Source organism: Symphalangus syndactylus, chromosome 10 (assembly GCF_028878055.3).
Source record: "Symphalangus syndactylus isolate Jambi chromosome 10, NHGRI_mSymSyn1-v2.1_pri, whole genome shotgun sequence".
Taxonomy (NCBI): Eukaryota; Metazoa; Chordata; class Mammalia; order Primates; family Hylobatidae; genus Symphalangus; species Symphalangus syndactylus.
The window spans coordinates 121,938,429-121,958,221 of NC_072432.2; the positions used below are offsets into that span (position 1 = coordinate 121,938,429).

General features: G+C 36.8%; 1 protein-coding gene across 23 annotated transcripts in view; it reads left to right on the forward strand.

Annotated features, from left to right (window-relative positions):
• The window catches only part of HMBOX1 (homeobox containing 1), a 188,864-nt gene that overhangs the window by 97,523 nt on the left and 71,548 nt on the right, over positions 1-19,793 (forward strand). For all 23 annotated transcript variants that reach the window (XM_055295858.2, XM_063610871.1, XM_063610877.1 and 20 more), the window contains one exon: positions 3,857-3,942. In XM_055295858.2, coding sequence (XP_055151833.1) covers positions 3,857-3,942 — 86 coding nt within the window. The remainder of the gene's footprint in view (positions 1-3,856; positions 3,943-19,793) is intronic.

The following is a 19,793-nucleotide window of genomic DNA, read 5'->3' on the forward strand; positions in this document are numbered from 1 at the left end:
ATTTGTTTCTTCTTTTCTTGGGAACCTTTCTGAAGTTTCATAAAATAATAGTCAATGTTTAGTATTTTTACAATTTCAAAAAAAATTTTGCAATGGATTTTTGATTCTATGTATTACAGACATATATATACACACAATATTTAATTTCATTGCTAGGAGACAAATTTTAAAAGCCTTGTGAAGGGAGTATTGATGCTTTTTATTGTTGTTGTTGTTGTTAGATGGAGTCTCACCTGTTGCCCAGTGGTGCAATCTTGGCTCACCGCAGCATCCGCCTCCTGGTTTCAAGCAATTTTCCTGTCTCAGCCTCCCAAGTAACTGGGATTACAGGAGTGAGCCACTGCACCTGGCCAATTCTTTTATTTTATCAGATGATACAGCCAGGGCCCAGCTTTGTTAAATGACTTGCCCATGCACAACCTTATCTTTTAAGTCTTTTGTTTTGCTTTTTGAAAAAGCTCTCTGGTAAAGCAGTGAGAGTTTTTTATTTCTTTTTTCTTTTTTTTTTTTTTTTTTTGAGATGGAGTCTCGCTTTGTCACCCAGGTTGGAGTGCAATGGCACATTTTCAGCTCACTGCAACCTCCGCCTCCGGGGTTCAAGGGATTCTCCTGCCTCAGCCTTCTGAGTAGCTGGGATTACAGGTGTATGCCACCACAGCTGGCTATTTTTAAAATATTTTTGGTAGAGATGAGGTCTCACCATGTTGGCCAGGCTGATCTTGAACTCCTGACCTCAAGTGATCCGCCCGCCTCAGCCTCCCAAAGTCCTGGGATTACGGGTGTGACCCACCATGCCTGGCTATTTCTGTTTTTAAACATTATCGGCACTTAGAAACTTGTCAAATATCTAAAAATGTGAATTGCTACTGTTTGACAGATTTTTGGGATTCCTTCTGTTTTGTGCAGTCCTTAATAATATCGTGCTGCAAGGCTGTGAATAATTTACAAACTGGATATTTCCTATTTCAATAATTGAGTGTTATCTCTTCTGTATGATTTAATGTCTAGATGAATTTAATTAAAATAAATTGATTTAAATGACAATGTAAATTAGTAGTCAAAAAACCCATTTAATTCTTTTCCCCCACAAAAGTACATTTTTTATTTAACCTGAATAAATATTCTCTTAAATTCAGCTTCATCTTCCTAGATCATTCTATATATAGAAATGCAATACTTTATTTAAAAATTTTCAGATTAATTTTATAGTTATATAAGAAACCAAATGATTTGTTTTATTTATATAAGCCAATTGAAATAGTGCTGAAGTTATCTCTTGTACACTGATTATTGATGCACATTTGAAAGCTTTTGTTCTACATTACCTGCATTTTAGTCAGCAGTTACTTTGACTTTTAAATATATTTATTTGTACCTTTTTCTTTTTCATATACACAATTTTTAAATAAAATGTGAATGCATATTTTTCAAAGAAGTATTTCAGGCCGTGCGCGGTGGCTCACGCCTGTAATCCCAGCACTTTGGGAGGCTGAGATGGGTGGATCACGAGGTCAGGAGATCGAGACCATCCTGGCTAACACGGTGAAACCCTGTGTCTACTAAAAATACAAAAAAAAAATTAGCCGGGCGTAATGGCGGGCGCCTGTAGTCCCAGCTACTCGGGAGGCTGAGGCAGGAGAATGACGTGAACCCGGGAGGCAGAGCTTGCAGTGAGCCGAGATCGCGCTACTGCACTCCAGCCTGGGCGACTGAGCGAGACTCTGTCTCCAAAAAAAAAAAAAAAAAAGAAATATTTCAAATATAGACAGTCATTTTGGGAAGAATCTAACCAGAATCTAAGATCAGTATGAGAAATTTTACTGCATTAGGCAGCTGATTATTTTTTTCCTTTAGGAATATTTTTGATTAGGATTTCCAACTGATAGATCAGCAGTATACTGTAGAGCTACAGACTGGAAACACACCACTATGACCTCTCTGTTTTTTTCCAGAATTCCCCAAAGGGAGCATGGTCTTACAACAGAGTCCTTTCAACAGAGCATGTAACAACTACTCATCAGGGAGCTAAAATCCCTCATCCAAGTTAAATCACAACTCATTGTTTTTGGATAGGATACTTTAGTTTCTCCAAATAGTCTACAGAGAGATGTGAACCCCTAGAAAGAGTTTGTGGTTCTTTGACAAAACAATTGTTAAGGTTTCGTGATCCTTGTCTCAGATCAGGAGTCAGCAAACTTCTTCTCTAAAGGACTAGATAGTAAAAATTTTAGACTGGCCAAGAGGCAAATTTAAGGATATAATGAAGAGACGTAGGATGGGCGCTACTGCTCACGCCTGTATTCCCAGCACTTTGGGAGGCCAAGGCAGGAGGATCACTTGAGGTTAGGAGTTCGAGACCAGCCTGGCCAACCAACATGGTGAAACCCCAACTCTACTAGAAATACAAAAATTAGCCAGGTGTGGTGCTGCATGCCTGTAACCCCAGCTACTCAGGTGGCTGAAGCAGGAGAATTGCTTGCACCCGGGAGGTGGAGCTTGCAGTGAGCCGAGATTGTGCCACTGCACTCCAGCCTGGGCAACAGAGTGAGACTCTGTCTCAAAAAAAAAAAAAAAAAAAAAAAAAAGGGATATAATGTAGAGACATATATAAGACAGAAAACAAACAGCCACAAATTTTTATTCACAAAAGTCAATACAGAATAATAATAATTGGGTACAGTTTTTAAAAATAGAGGCCTACTGGTCAGAAGAATGAAATTGCAGGGGAAGGGATAATATTTTGCTTAGTGTGTGTTTATTGTTAGCATTTTCTGTTGTCAAATTTATTGCAAATGTCCATCTGTGAAAATGATCCTTAGCTCATAGGTTGTATAAAAATAGGTGGCAGGCTAGAATTAGCCCATAGGCAGTAATTTGCTGACCCCTGTGTTAGATAAGAAGTTACCTCTATTCTATGTTACTTTTGAGCTTGAACAGAAACCACTGCTCTGTTTATGTAATCCTTTTGAAAATAAAGCATTGAAAGAGAGATTGGTTGGTTTTAAGGGTTTAACTATAATTTTTGTTTATTAATTCTTGTTCTGGTGGGAAAACAGAAGTCTTGCCACTCACTGTCATTTTTGTGAATGTCTGGTCTTTTGAGAATTTGTTGAGTCTTTAAGTAAAAATTTGTAACAGGCATTTTAGTGGAGGAAAAATGAGGTCTATAATGTATTCCCAAGGACACAGAATATTGTGTAGTTTTAAGTATTCTTATATATAATACAAAATGTATAAATGCCTTTTTAATACTAAAACTTTATATTCAACCGATCCCACTTTAAATTTTTTGTTTATACAGGAAAAGAAGTTAAAGGGCAAGCCTTTCTTCAAATGGCTAACATTTTTACGGTTGTGAGAATGATGATTGCTTTCTCCTTAATCATTTTAAAGGTTTTTAAGTGAACATTATTCATGCAGTTGTGTAGTTAACATGCGAGCCCACAATCTGCTCACAACTGAATTTGTTGTTGTTGCTCTTTATTTTTCTAGGATTTCTGTCTGTGTAAGATATATTCATTCCCCAGTAATGAAACTTTGTATATACCATATGACAGCCTTGTTCCTAATGTGAATTATACAGAGCATGCGATTAACCATCCTCTGGTATGAGACTTATATCTATTGTGGTCTTCACTAAAGCGTCTGTCTGATGGTGTGATGTTTTAGGACTTGAATATTTGGTGTTTCTTGGTTCATTGTAATTTCATATTTTCACACAAGTTTGGTCTGTTTACCCTTTATTTTTGTGTCCTTTCTGTGTTCTCCCCACCTCTCTGCTTCACCTTTCTTTTAGCAAAGATGAGGATTTCTACCTTCAACATACATTGTTGGTCTTGTCTTCTGTTTTTGTTAGGAGGGACAGCAGTGTGATAAAAGAGGAAATCAAAGCCTTTCTTGCCAATCGGAGGATTTCCCAAGCAGTTGTTGCACAGGTAACAGGTAAGAGCTGAAGAGCCCTTTATTCTGGAATCATGTCTAGTCTCTGCCTTCTGGTGCAGATGTTGGAATATTGCTTGCATTTCTGCATTGCAGTGCAGATCTGTCAACTTAGGCATAATTATGTATGCCTGTGATTTAAAACCCATTGTCTCCAATATCGCCGAACTTCTCTGGTGATTTTTTTGACTTGTGCTAGTAAATTTTATAGCATTTGTAATAAGCACAAAATTCCCTATTTTGTGGCTAAAAAAGGTTCCTATAGTTTGCTTTTGATTGTGACAGAGTGTACAACACATGCACATCCAACTGCTTTCTATACTATATATTTTTAAAAGCTTTGTAGTCCTCCAAATATAATGCCTGATTATACCAGTTAAAAAAATGATTCATGAGGGTAAAGAAAGTTGTTTTTTAAACCACTTTTCCATATGTAAAAGCATTCCTTGAAACATTACTGAGAAGAGTTACCATTGTCTTCTCTTTGTTCTTTATATCCTATCCCATTCTCCACCCCCACCTAAGCCCCATCCCTAGTATGTGGTGTATATGTGTCATTCTCTATTCAGATTGCATTTTTTAATGAAGTTCTTAAATTTGGGGGCAGATGTCTTTTCTTTGTTAATGTGTGATCTTCCTTTCTTAGATCTCAGTGATTTATAAGACCCTTAAAAAAAGTAACTGGGCCTTAGTCGTTAAAAGAACCGGACACTCTTTCAACTACATTTTGTAGTTGCAACATTGTTGTACTTTGTATATTGATAGATATAAAAATTAATTCTCCCCTCGTTTTATTAACATTCTACTAGATGGCTGTGTGAATTTGGGCTTTTTAGCTTCTATGCCTCAGTTTTCTTCCTTCTAGAATGAAATACTTGGATCTGATCTTCAACAATAACTTATGATTTAAAGATACTATTTCTGTTCTCTAGACCATGATACATACTGAAGCTAATTTACCTAAAAGGTTGTTACTGGCCATTAATTTGGTTAAAAATGAAACACCAGAGTTTAGAAGTCTTACATTTCATCCCAAGTATCTAAGATCAGCCAATCTTTTATAGTGTGTGTATTTAATATATTACACTAATATATTTTTATAAATGACACTTCTGTTTATGGTAAAATACTTTAGTTAAAGGTGTCCTTCGGTGTAGAAGTCTTATAACAAAGGACAGTGTGTTAGTTTAATTGTAGTATTTAGGTGTTTTTCTATAGGATATTTAAAATATGTTGTTAACCTTTATCTTCAAGGACCATGTTATGGTTCTTAATGCAATGTAAGGACAAGTCAACCAGGTTTTAGTGAAACTCACTGATGTGGACTTTGAAAAGAAGAAATGTTGTCTTTCAGTACTTACATTTCAGCCTCCATTACTAGAAGCAATAGTATCTTTCAGTTTGCCAGCCTAAAACTAAAAAGACAAAATTTTAGTGTTACAGAATAGCATTGCAACGTTGATTTTTTTTTTTTTCAGGTAGAAGCATTTCTTAGTATGTTGAATTCCCTGAATCTTGAATCATTTAGGACTTTTAAAATAGTAGCTTTGGAACCCATCCAACCTTAATTAATGCAAATCGTAGTAACATACCTTTAAAAAGCATTTCTTGAGCATATCTAAAGGCATGGGATAAACCATAATGGGTTAAACATGATGCATTAAATATAGTATTGCCTTTTTTGGAAAGGGAAACTGAAAGATAGGTTTTCCCATCTTGCTGTTCAAAATATAGTACGTGGAACAGCATTATTGGCATCACCTGGGAGCTTGCTAGAATTGTAAAAATACTGAATGCTGGCCAGGCGCGGTGCCTCACACCTGTAATCCCAGCACTTTGGGTGGCCAAGGCGGGCGGATCATGAGGTCAGGAGATCAAGACCATCCTGGCTAACACGGTGAAACCCTGTCTCTACTAAAAATACAAAAAGCCAAGCGTGGTGGTGGGCGCCTGTAGTCCCAGCTACTTGGGAGGCTGAGGCGAGAGAATCGCGTGAACCTGGGAGGCGGAGCTTGCAGTGAGCCGAGATTGCGCCACTGCACTCCAGCCTGGGCGACAGAGCGAAACTCTGTCTCAAAAACAAACAAAAATACTAAATACTGCTCTAAATGTGCTGAAACATAATTTACATTTTAACCAGAAGCCCAGGTGATTTCGGTTTGAGAAATGCTATTCTAGGAGACTGGTAAACTACTGACTTTAACTTCAGTGGATTGGCATTACCTCACTCAGTAATGGTCATCATGATGCCATCCTGTTTTTATTTTTGTTTTGTTTTTACTTTTTTTTTTTTTTTGGTTTTGTTTGAGACAGGGTCTTGCTCTGTTCCCGAGGCTGGAGTGCAGTGGCTGGTGATCATGGCTTATTGCAGCGTCCACCTCCTAGGCTCAAGTGATCTTCCCATATCAGCCTCCTGAGTAGCTGGGACTGGGACTACAGTTGTGCACCACCACACCCGGCTAATTTTTATTTTTTACTATTTTTTTTTTTTTTGAGATGGAGTCTTGCTCTGTTGCCCAGGCTAGAGTGCAGTGGTGCAATCTCAGCTCACTGCAACATCTGCCTCCTGGGTTCAAGCGATTCTCCTGCCTCAGCCTCCCAAGTACCTGGGGTTACAGGCGCCTGCCACCACACCCAGCTAATTTTTGTGTTTTTAGTAGGTGGGGTTTCACCATATTGGCCAGTCTGGTCTTGAACTCCTGAGCTCAGGTGATCCACCCACTTTGGCCTCTCAAAGTGCTGCGATTACAGGCATGAGCCACCGTGCCCAGCCTATTTTTTACTTTGTGTAGAGATGAGGTTTCACCATGTTGCTCAGGCTGGTCTTGATCTCCTGGAATTACAGATGTGAGCCACCGCACCCGGCTATCATCTCCTGTTTTTGCAAGCAAGTACTGAAAATACATTTACACATTTATTATCTATTGTACCCCATGGACCTTTCTTTTGCTGCCATATCTATGGGATTTGGTAGTGTTACAAACTTCTTTCCCCATTTTCAGCCTCACCCTAACTTGCTCTTCCTCGTCTTTATTTCGACTCCAAAAGCTTGCGTTCATCTTCCTTTGATCAGATATCTTTTGATGATTCACCGTTGTCTAAAAAATGAAATTTCTTGTAATCTGACTCCAGCCTTCTTGTTTGTTGCCATCCTCTATTCAGTATGCTCCCAGCTGAATTTCACTATTTGCCATTCCCAGAATTCTGCCAGTTGGATGCTTCCAGAGTTTTGGTTGTGCCAAAGATACCTTTCACCTCCTCATCTCAGCCTTATGAATTTCGGTTTATCAAGATTATCTCAGTTGTTACCCTCATTTTAACTTCTTGACCAATTTAGTCCTTGCAGACCTCTCTTTTTTTCTGAAATTAATTACTCTTAGTTCATCACCCTGAGGTGTAGTACTCATTTTAGTTATGCATTTTAGAGCAATGTTCTTCAAGAGTGACTTTTCCTTACACAAAGAGTCTAGCATTGTACAGGTACTCTGAATATTCCATGTTTACCTAGCTGCCTTGTAATGTAAGAGGAGAACAGGTGATGCTGACACAAGCTATACATGTGAAAATTTGTCCAGTGTGACTTTCTTCAGTGGTGTGCCCTCTCCAAAAATAATAATTCATTTGCTCAACAAATGCTGTGTGAATTTTTGCCCTTAAGGAACTTGCATTTTTCCTTTATCTACTTCAGTTGTTTATATCAGGCCTGGGGAATGAGGATGATTGATAACCATATTGGTTCATTGTCCTGTTGGTCTACTTACTGAACTCCTATGTTTTTTGTGTATTATTGTGTTACGTTTTTTATCCAGACTGCCCAGCCATCAACCTAAACTCAGGGGCAAGGCTTCTCTTTGCAGAGAAGAGATCCAGCTAGAGAATAGTGAGGTAGTAGAACTGAATAAAGCCTTGTCCTCATAATTGGTCCACTTAGGTTAGAGTGAGTCTGAGTATGGAAGCCTTCTGGTCACCTAGAGCTCACTCCCTGCAGTACCTCATCTGTGTATGTACGCATTTTTCTGTCTTTAAACAAATTAGTCAAGTGTATCAAAGAATATGTACCTGATGAAATCTACCTTAAGGTTTAGGATGTGGTTCTCCTGAATCTTACAACAAGTTCTCTTAAAAAGATTTAAGTTCAACTCTAATATGTGAAATAAGTCAACCGTGAGATAAAAATGAGAACGAGTGGTGCATAACAAAAGAAAATGCTAAATAAAAAGTGTAATGAGGTGCAAAATTATAACACATGTGCTTGTTCCAGAAACAAATACAGAAGTTTCTTTTTATAGATTCAGAGGATTTCTATAATAAGATAAACAAGAAGTTCATGGGTGGGGTCTGTATAAATAATATCCTACTGATAGGAAAAATGACAGTATAAACAGGATATAATAACAGTGGCTGCTGAATTCCCAGCATGTTATTTGTAGCTTCTTTCACAGTCGCAGCTGTTCCCACCAAGGGTGGATTTTTACCTCTGTAAGAGGTCAGCCAAGATTCTAAATTCTCACTAACAATGGTGGGTTGGTAAGCATAGTCTTTGCTTTAGTAATAAGCACATGTATTCTGTATTCACTTTCAGGGTAAAATGTTTTCTTAGGCTGTTTAAGAATGCTTAAAACATAATTTTTTTTAATGACCTTTGGGAAAAAAATCAAGCATGCAGAATAAATGAGTAAATGGGCACAGCTTGATGAGTGCTTATCAGCCAAAGAAATATACTAATTGGATGCATGTCCTCTGAAGAAATAAATACACAGAAGAAGGAAAAAACAGCGCCTCTGAATTTTAAGAAATTTACCATAATTTTTTTTCTTAAAATGTAGTAGTATAATGAAGAAGTAACAGAATCTCAATGGTCCGGTCTTTCTGCCATAAAATAGCCTTGTGACCCAGAGTCTCATTTTCCTTATTTATCAGATAAAGGGCTTTGACTAAATAGGTTCTTTCTTAGTTCCATTTGAGCTGGCTGCTCTAACAAAATACCATGAACTGGGTGGCTTATAAACAACTGAAATTTATTTCTCACAGTTCTGGAGGCTGGGAAGTCCAGGATCAAGCCAGGTTTAGTGTCTAGTGAGAGCCTGCTTTCTGACTTAAAGGCCATGCCATTTCATTTTGTTCTCACGTAGTGGCAGGGGGAACGGGCCTCTCTTGGGCCTCTTTTATTGGGGCACTAATTCTGGTTCATAAGGATTCAACTCACATGACCTAATCACCTCTCAAAGATCCCACCTCCTAAAACCATCACCTTGGAAGTAACAATTTCGACATAGGAATTTTAGAGGGACATAAACATTCAACCATAGCAGCTTCTATGTATCTTTTCTAGCTGTCAAATTCTATTCTGTTTTTAAGTTGTAAATGCATTTTATCAGATGTGCATCTTACCTGTACCTAGTGATTCTCATTCCCAAAACATAAGAATTTGTGTAAAGACAAGTTCTGAACTGGTTTTAGAAATGTTCCAACTGTACTCAGATCACTGCCTTTTTAACTTATCTTTAAAATGTAGGATAAAACCACTGCATATTCTATTTAATTATAGCAATTTCTTTACAAAGGTAAAGAATTACATTCCGTAATCAGAGAACTTAAGATCAGACATTAAAAATCAACTAAAGTTTCAGTATATTAAGAAAAAATAAACAACAACAACCACTTCATTTTCTAGAGTAGTTTTAGGTTCACAGCTGCCTTCCATACACCCCCCTCTCCCACTATCACCATCCAGCCCCAGAATGGTACCTTTGTTACTGTCAATGAACCTACATTGACACGTCATTGTCACCCAAAGTTCATAGTTTATACTGGTTTTGCACATTCTATGGTTTTTGGACAAATGTTTAATGACATGTATCCACCATTGTAGTATCACAGAGTTGTTGCACTGCCCAAAAACTTCTCTGTGCTTTGCCTGTTCATCCCCTCCTGCCCTCAACTCCTGGCAACCTTTTTATTGTTTCCCTAGTTTTGCCTTTCCAGAATGTCATATCGTTGGAGTCATACAGTATGGAGCTTCAGATTGGCTTCTTTCACATAGTAATATACAGTTCACGTTCCTTCCTGTCTCTTCATGGTTTGATAACTCATTTCTTTTTAGCACTGAATTATATTCCATTGTCTGGATGTACCACAGTTTCTCTATTCACCTACTGGATGGCATCTTGGTTGCTTCCAAGTTTAGGCAATTATGAATAAAGCTGCTATAAACAAGTGGAATTTCTATCTATATTAGTAAAGCAATGCTGATAGAATATAAGTCACAGACTATGGAATTGTCCTATTATAATACAACCAGAAATAATTATCTTGCTCATTTAACAAGATTTTATGAATTCCTACCTAATGGATTTTACCAGTTTTATGTGGATCTCCAATTTGAAGGCTATCACCTATCTGCAGAATGGGTGGGCTTCTACATGAAAGATGTAATTCTCTCTCCAAATGGAAGAGGTTTAGAGTTTTTCTTTTTGTTAGGAGAAACCTTCTTTTCAAATCTTCTTTGAATGTACTTCACTCACGTTATAATTGTTTTCGCAGAGTGCATTTTGGGATTTTCTTTTGTTTTGCAGCCTCGGGGGAATAGGAACAGATGTTATTCCATGGTTCAAAAAGTCCTTACTTTTTAATCTCTTTTCCTTCTATCTTCTTTAATTTTTTGGAAAACTATTTTCTTGTAAACATAATACATGAAGTTACTTTTTTTTCCCTCATAGGAAAAATACCAGCCTTCTCCACATCTAAATGCCCATATTTTCTTACTTTGTTGACAGCTAAGTAAGGAATTGGGGTGAAAATAATTTCGGAGGATATTTTGTGTTGTTTGAAAATCAGTTCTCTACAGTTACTGAAATTCCTTGTCCTGCCAGGGCTTCAGTCATCTCAAATGCAGTGCATAGGAGTATACATTTTTGGTGTAAATACTAGGAAGACTCGTCAGGTATAAAATGGCATCTCTGTTTCACCTATATATAAAGTAGAAACTGTATTTTAAAAAATGCTATCCTACCGCAAGCCCTGACAATGACTGGTAAAGGTTAGGCACAGATGTGGTTTTTCCCTCATTCAGTAATTATCATTTTTGTTTCTCTCCAGTTCTTGTTTCCTAAGATTATGGGGAAAAGCCTGTACTTAGATACAATGTTCCTTTGATTGTTGTGTGAAATATTTCTTGCCTAATGTAATTTAAAAATTGTTATATTAAATATGTTAATTGTTAAATATACAGGAATAAATGACAAAAAGAGGAAGTGATACCCCAGTAAGAAAGTCAGAAGGTACTTGTGTGTGATAAAATACCAAAACCTGAGATTCAGCTGTAGTCTGTCAGTCTTAAAGCAATATCATAAATATCATAAATAACTTCCTGCAGAAGAGAGGCTCTGAAGAGAAAATAAATGCCATTTCTTGTAAATTCTAGATATGGTCTTTTATGCAGTAAAGAATTATCCTATTAACTCTTAAAAGTTTTACTCAGAGTGAGACCTTAAATCAAAGTGCTGCAAATAGTTTTGTCAGGAAGATGTAACACTATATTTAGTGTTACTAAATCTACTTAAGTAAGGAACTGACGCTTGCACTAACCAAACTACAGCTGAGGGCCTTGATACCTGAGAGGCCTATAAAATTTTGAAGCAATGTTTCAAATTCTTTTGGCTTAGAAGAAAACTTTTAATATCAGACTGTGTCAGCTTCAGCTAAATTTGACTATATCATTTGATTCTCACAAAGTAAACTTGGAGATGTACAGGGGAAATTTGTTTTTTCCTTTGTTTTTATCACCTTTATTAAGATAAAATTTACATAAGACTGTAGGTTTCTGAGTTGTACCAAACTTATACAGTGGTATAATCATTACCAAATTCAAGATATGAATATTTCAGTATTCCAAGAAGTTGTCTCATGCATCTGTGCAGTCAAATACTGCTCTCCCACCCCCAGTTCCTGGCAACCATTCATCTGCATTCCTTCACTATTGATTTGCCCTTTCTAGAATTTCATGTCAATGGAATCATACAAAACATACCTTTTATGTCTCCAGCTTCTTTCATTTAGCATGATGCTTTTAAGATTCATGAGTGTTGTTACATGTTTCAGTCATTTATGACCTTTGAATGCTAAATACTAATCCATTGAATGGATATAACAAAATTAGCTTACCCATTAATCAGTAGATGGACATTTGGATTGTTTCTAGGGCCTGACTATTTTGAACTAAGCTGCTGTGAACATCTTGTGTACAAGTTTTTGTGTGGGAATATGTTTTCATTTCCTTTGGGTAAATACCCAGGAGTGGGATTGTGGGGTTGTTGGTAAATATACGTTTAACTTTTTAAGAAACTGCCAAACTGTTTTCCGGTGTGGCTCCACCATTTTATCTTCCCACCAGCAAAGAATGAGGTCTTACTGCTCTGCATTCTCTTTGGTACTTGGTGTTTGTGTTTCTCTGTGAGTTTAGTCATTCTAGTGCAGTTATAATGATATCTCACTCTAGTTTTATTTTGCATTTTTCTAATGACTGATTATTTTGAGCATCTTTTTATATGATCATTTGTTATTCATGTATCTTCTTGGTTGACATGTCTGTCAAATCTTTTGTCTATTGTTTTTTAATCAGGTTGTTTGCCTTATTTATTATAAGAGCTCTTTGTATATTCTGGGTACAAGTCCTTAAATATAAGATACACATATTTCCTAGTCTGAGGCTTGCATTTTCATTTTCTTAATATCTTTCAAAGAGCAAATGTTTTAAATTTTTATGAAGTTATATTTATCTTTTTTTTTTCTTTTGTGGTTCTTGCTTTTTGTGTTCTAAGAAAATTTGCTTAAACAGGACTGGGTGCGGTGGCTCATGCCTGTAATCCCAGCACTTTGGGAGGCCAAGGTGGGCGAATCACAGGAGGTCAGGAGTTTGAGACCAGCCTGACCAACATGGTGAAACGCCATCTCTACTAAAAATACAAAATTAGCCAGGTGTGGTGGTGCTTGCCTGTAATCCCAGCTGCTTGGGAGGCTGAGGCAGGAGAATTGCTTGAACCCGGGAGGTGGAGGTTGGGGTGAGCCGAGATCGTGCCGTTGCACTCCAGCCTGGGCAACAAGAGTGAAACTCCATCTCAGAAAAAAAAAAAAGAAAGAAAGTTGGCTTAAACAGTCTCAAAGATTTTGTCATGTTTTCCTCTGTAAGTTTTGTAGTTTTAGCTCTTACATTAGGTCTATGGACCATTTAAAGTTATTTTTTGTATTGAGATAAGGGTTGAGGCATTTTTTTTTCTTATGGAGATCCAGTTGTTGGAACATCATTTGTTGAAAAGTCTGGTCTTTCCCCATGTGATCACTTCGTTATCTTTGTGGAAATACAGTTGGACACGCATGCAAGGTCTGTTTCTGAGCTTTGTATTCTGTTCTGTCAGTCTTTATGTCTATCCTTATACCAATACAAACTATAGATTATTATGTCTTGAAATCAGAAAGTATAATTCCTCCCAATGTTGTTTTTCCTATTCAAGATCACTATTGACTTTATAGGTCTTTTATATTTTTATATACATTTTAAAACTAGCTTTTCAGTTTCTACAAAAAGCACATCTGTAGTGAGATTGGAATTGTGTTGAATATATAGCTCAATCTGACATTAGGAATTTACATCTTAATCATATCAAGTCTTAGTCTATGAACATAGTTTGATATCTCTCCACTTGTTTAGGTCTTTTTTATTTTCTCTCAACCATTTTAGTGGTTTTCGGTGTACACGTCTTGTATGCATTAAATTCCTCTCTAAATATTTTATGTTTTTGTTGCTATTATATTTGTATTGTTTTTAATTTCGGTGCCTGCTTCCTTGTTTCTTGTATCATAGGTCAGTTGGTTTCATTATATTGACCTGTAAACTTGCTTAACTCATTTATTTGTTCTAGTAGCTTTAAAAAATTTTTTTTGTTTAGGATTTTCTATACAATCATGTTGTCTGTGAATAGAGATAATTTGACTTCTTCCTTTTCAATATGTTGTCTTTCTTCTTTTTCCGCTTTATTGAACTAGCACTAACAGTTCAATCTTGAATAGGGTGACAAAAGCAGACATCCTTACCTTGCTCCCAGTCTTAGGGAGGAAACATTCAGTCTTTCATCATTAAGTATGATCTTAGCTGTAAGTTTTTCATAGTTGCCCTTTACTAGGATTCCTTTCAAGGAAAGCTTCTTTCTATTTATAATTTTTAATAGTTTTTATCATGATGGATGTTGTATTTAATCAAATGCTTTTTCTGCATCTGTTGAGATGACCAGTTGGTTTTTCTTGCTTAGTCTTGTTAATATGGTAATAAATCACATTGACTTATATTCTGGGGAAAGTCCCACTCAGTTATGATATATTATCCATTTTATATTATTTCATTTAATTTGGTGATATTAAGAATTGTCACATCTGTGTTCATGAGGGACATTATTCTGGGTTTATGTTTTACTTCCTGTGTTCTTTCTATTCTTTTTTTGTTTTTTGTTTGTTTGTTTGTTTGTTTGTTTTTGAGATGGTGTCTTGCTCTGTCTCCCAGGCTGGAGTGGAGTGGTGCAATCTCAGCTCACTGCAACTTCTGCCCCAGGTTCAAGCGATTCTCCTGTCTCAGCCTCCGGAGTAGCTGGGATTACAGGTGTCTGCCACCACACCTGGCTATTTTTGTATTTTTAGTAGAGGCAGGGATTCAACATGATGGCCAGGCTGGTCTCGAACTCCTGACCTCAGGTGATCCACCCATCTTGGCCTCCCAAAGTGCTGGGATTACAGGTGTGAGCCGCTGCGCCCGGCTGTTTCTAGTCTTACAATGTCCTTATATAGTTTTGTTATCATAATAACATTGGCCTCATGAGATAAGTTGGGAAGTGGTCCTTTCTCTTGTATTTTCCGGAAGCATTTGTGTAGAATTGGTATTATTTCTTTCTTAAATGTCTTTGCAAATGTGCCTTTTTAAAAATTATAGTGAATATCTTACACTGCTCATAATTTACTACCTGGATCTTAGGGCTTGTGCCCTGTACTGAAGTCAGCAGAATAGAATATAGAACAGTAGAGATTATTAGGTCCTTAATACTTTAAAGATTGCCAGCACTTTTCTACATGATTTTACTCACGGCAGGAATATTTTTCTCTTGCCAGTTGCCTAAAATAACAGATTTACTAACCACAAACCAAATTAAATTAGCTTTAGATACAGCAGTGGCCCTTTTCCTTATGTCCTTGTGATGCCTGAGTAAAGAACATAGTTTTTACTTGCTAAGCTATGAGGGATTTTGCCGCCTGTAGTAGTTTTTAAAATATTGAGTGGCCTTTCTCTAGATCTCCCAAACAGATTCATGAACACCATCTTACTTTTGAAAATGTCAATTTTAAAGTACGAGGCCAATATAATACTGCCCCAAGCTCATCATTGTTCTTGATGAGAAATGTAGTCCAGGATTCTTAGAAACTTTCTTAATGTGATCTTTCATTTAATGTTCTGTGTCATTTTAAGAACTAGAATATGCTGTTTTCTTTTCTTTTTTTTTTTGAAACAGAGTCTCGCTGTTGCCCAGGCTGGAGTGCAGTGGCACGATCTCCACTCACTGCAGGCACTGCCCCCCAGGGTTCACGCCGTTCTCCTGCCTCAGCCTCCCGCGTAGCTGGGACTACAGATGCCCGCCACCTCGCCTGGCTAATTTTTTTTTTTTGTATTTTTAGTAGAGACGGGGTTTCACTGTGTCAGCCAGGATGGTCTCGATCTCCTGACCTCATGATCCGCCCGCCTTGGCCTCCCAAAGTGCTGGGATTACAGGCGTGAGCCACCGTGCCAGGCCTGCTGTTTTCTTAAAAGTGTTTTTTTCTCCTTTGACAGTTTTAGACATACTGTCTTTTGCTTCCAAGCCCTTCCATTGCTGAACAGTTTTTGTAGGACAGTCTTCAGCTTTATCATTAAGCTGAATCCCTATCAACATCTTGCTGTCCAAGTGAGTTATAGATGGCCAGTGGCTCTGCTTTTTACTAGCCTGAACCCTCTTAGCTAACCCTCTTCTTTTAGGGTTTGTATTTTTAGCTATAACTTATTTAACACTATCAGGTGTTAGATGCCATGCTAACTGTTTTATATACTTGAGAAGCAGGTGTTAACTTCCTCAGTTACAAATGAGAAAACCCAGGCTTAAGGGGATGGACTCATTTGCCAATAGTCATGCAGTTAATTGCGTTTGTTTTGCCACACAGCCACTGTTCTTTACATAGCAATTTGGTATATAGAGAAAATACAGTGCCATGGTCAAAGGCATGACTTTGAGGATGGACTGCCTGGCTTCAAAAATCTGATTTCCATCCCTTACTTATTATGTAACTTTGGCCAAATTACTGAATGTCTTAAGCCTCAGTTTCTCCTCTTCTGGAAAATGGAAAGAATAACAACAGTACCTACCTAAACAGATTCTTGAGTGGATTAAATGAGTTAGTTTTGGTAAAGTTTCAAATGGCACATAGTAAATGCCATAGAAGTTTTTCTATTATTATCGTTAACCATTATAATTGCTTAATTTTCAACAGGCAATCATTTTTCATTCATGTCTCTCCAGATTGACTTTCCTAAAGCTAAGTTTCCTGAGGCTAAATATGTTAACCATAATTTTTATATATTTGGGCCACTTGATAATGAACTTTTGAACAATAAATTTACTTTTTATATTAGAAAATATATTCATGTGGTTCAAACTTCAGAAGTACCTTTAGAAGAGTCTACAATGCTGGCTGGGTGCAGTGGCTCATGCCTGTAATCCCAGCACTCTGGGAATCCGAGGGGGGTGGATCATGAGGTCAGGAGTTCAAGATGAGTCTGGTCAACATAGTGAAACCCCATCTCTACTAAAAATACAGAAAATTAGCCGGGTGTAGTGGTAAGTGCCTGTAATCCCAGCTACTCAGGAGGCTGAGGCAGGAGAATTGTGTGAACCTGGGAGGTGAAGGTTGCAGCGAGCCGAGATCCTGCCATTGCACTCCAGCCCGGGCGACAGTGTGAGACTCTGTCTCAAAAAAAAAAAGAAGAAGAAGAAGAGTATACAATGCTAAATCTCCTTTCTGTGTTCCTCAGCCATATCCCCTTCCCACATGGGACTAATGGTAACAGTTTCTTCAGAAATGGTATGCATTTATTAGCAAATAAGTATGTCCATTGTCCTTTTATGCCAAATCAACACCTAGTTTTTTTTTAACTTGGAAATTATTCCATATCGGTATATAAGAGTATTATCACTATTTTCAGAAAGAACATAGTATACCATCTTCTAGATACATAAATTTCAACTATTAATAGTTAGCAGTTAAGTAACTGTTTTTAACTATTTTTGCCTTTATTCCACACAAAATAGACACTACTTATGTAACAAATTAAATAAGATATATTTTGATAAAAATTCAGATAAGATTTCAATTTGATGATAAATATATTATTCTTTAAGATATGCATACTCTTGTATGAGTAGGATTTTTTAAAGTTTTGACTGTGTAATTTACCTAGGAATTTATCCTATAGAAATATTTGCTTATGTCTAGAATGATGACAGTACAAGAATATTTATTGCAGCATATTGTATGATAACAAAATGCTGTAAATAACCTACATGTCCACCAGTAGAGGCTAGCTAGGTAAATTATAGTATATCTATACTATGGAGTACTATTTGTCCATAAAAGAATAAAGCAGCTCTGTATGTCTCCAGTGGAATGAGGAAGGGGATAGGTTGTAAGGTATGGATGGAAGATGACTTATTTTTGTTCCTTTTGGATTTTGTACTCCATGTATAAGTCCTGTATTAAAAAAAATTCCAGCACCAATTTTAAAAACAAATATTACGTCACAGACTCAACAATAATCTCTACTGGCCAGATTCAACTCAGGGGTTACCAGTTTGTTCATTGTGCTCTCTGATACCAATCAGAATCACAACAGGATTTTGTTGTTTTTGTCAACATGAATCTAAAGTTTATCTGTAAGAAAAAAATACATAAGAATAACTAAGAGATTGTTTAAAAAGAACAGGGGAAGGCCAGGCATGGTGGCTCACACCTGAAATCCCAGCACTTTGGGAGACTGAGGTGGGTGGATTACTTGAGGTCAGGAGTTCAGGACTAGCCTGGCCAACGTGATGAAACCTGTCTCTACTAAAAATACAAAGTTAGCCGGGTGTGGTGGTGCATGCCTATAATCCCAGTTATTCGGGAGACTGAGGAAGGAGAATCATCTGAACTCAGGAGGTGGAGGCTGCAGTGAGCCAAGATTGCGCTACTGCAATCCAGCCTGGGTGACAGAGCCAGACTCCGTCACACAAAAAAAAAAAAAGCGGGGGGAAGGAAAAAGTTGGCCAAATTTGCCCTACCAGATATTAAAATACACTACATAAGGTTAGAGTAAGCAAAACAGAGGCATTTTATTGTCAGATAAATGTATCAGTTGTACAGGATAGAGTTCATTAATAGATCCTTGGAGATGAGCAAATTTAGCTTAAATAAAAGAAGCCCTTCAAATCTGTAAGGAAATAATGTTTTTCCATTGATTGTTTGAAAATGAAAAATAAATATAGATACCAACATTATACCGGCATCAAAAATCAGTTTTCATATGGAATAAACAACTAAATGAATATACTTTTTAAAGCTGGAGAAAAGATTCTACACTACTGTTAAAAGAAAATAATGAATGTTTTTATTATTTTGGGATAGGAAAGGCTTTCCTAAGCAATACATAAGACCCCAAAAATAAATTGTATGGGTTTAACTACATAAAAATTTTAAGCATATATCCAGTAAAAGATACTGTAAACAAGATTCACATTGACAGGTATTTGTAGCATTATAGAGCAAAAGATTGGTATCTATGATGATATCTCAAATGAGCTCTTACAAGTTATTATGAAAAATGACAAATAAGCTAATAAAAAATTTGTAAAGGATAGCAGTGTGTAACTTATGCAAGACAAAATATAAATGGCCAATAAACATATGAAAAGATGAAAGCATCTTAGAATATTAAATAAGAACAATTTAATTGCAAGAGATTGGGGGGATTTTTGCCCATTAAATCAGCAAACTTTAGAAGATTGAGGGATACTATTGGTCCACTTCTGTCCGTCAAAACCCAGCAAAGACAATAAAAATAAAAATATAAGAAAAACTAGTGAAGCAGTAGCTAGAACCTTAAAACACACACCAAGTCAAATAAGAATTCTGGATCAAAACAGAGGAAAATGGTGGGAATTTTTGTATAGGTACAGTCTAACATAGAAACCCATGCCCATCAGCAGTAATTTCCAGTCCCCTAGTCCTCCAAGCCCGTATGCACTAATTTACTTTCTGTCTCTGTAGATATACCTACAGACAAACTTCTGGACATTTCGTAAGATGGAATCATACACTAAACTTTTGTGCCGGGCTTCCTTTTACTTAGCTTAATGTTTTTGAGATTCACCCATGTTATAGCATGCATCAGTACTTCATTCCTTTCCATAACTGAATAATATATCATTATATGTATATACTATATTTATTCATCAGCTGGTGGACATGTGGATTGTTTTATTGGCTATTGTCAATAATCATGCTGCTGTGAACATTTGTAGATAAGTTTTTGAGTGGACAGATTCTCTGGGAAATGTGCCTGGAAATAGAACTGCTGGGTCACATGGTAATTCTATTTTTAATGTTTTGAGGAACTGCCAAAACTGTTTTCCATTTTATAAGATCACCACCAGTGTATGACATTTCCAATTTCTTCACATACTCACCAACACTTTATGATAGCTATCCTAGTGGATATGAAGTGGTATGTGTCTCATTGTAGTTTTGATTTG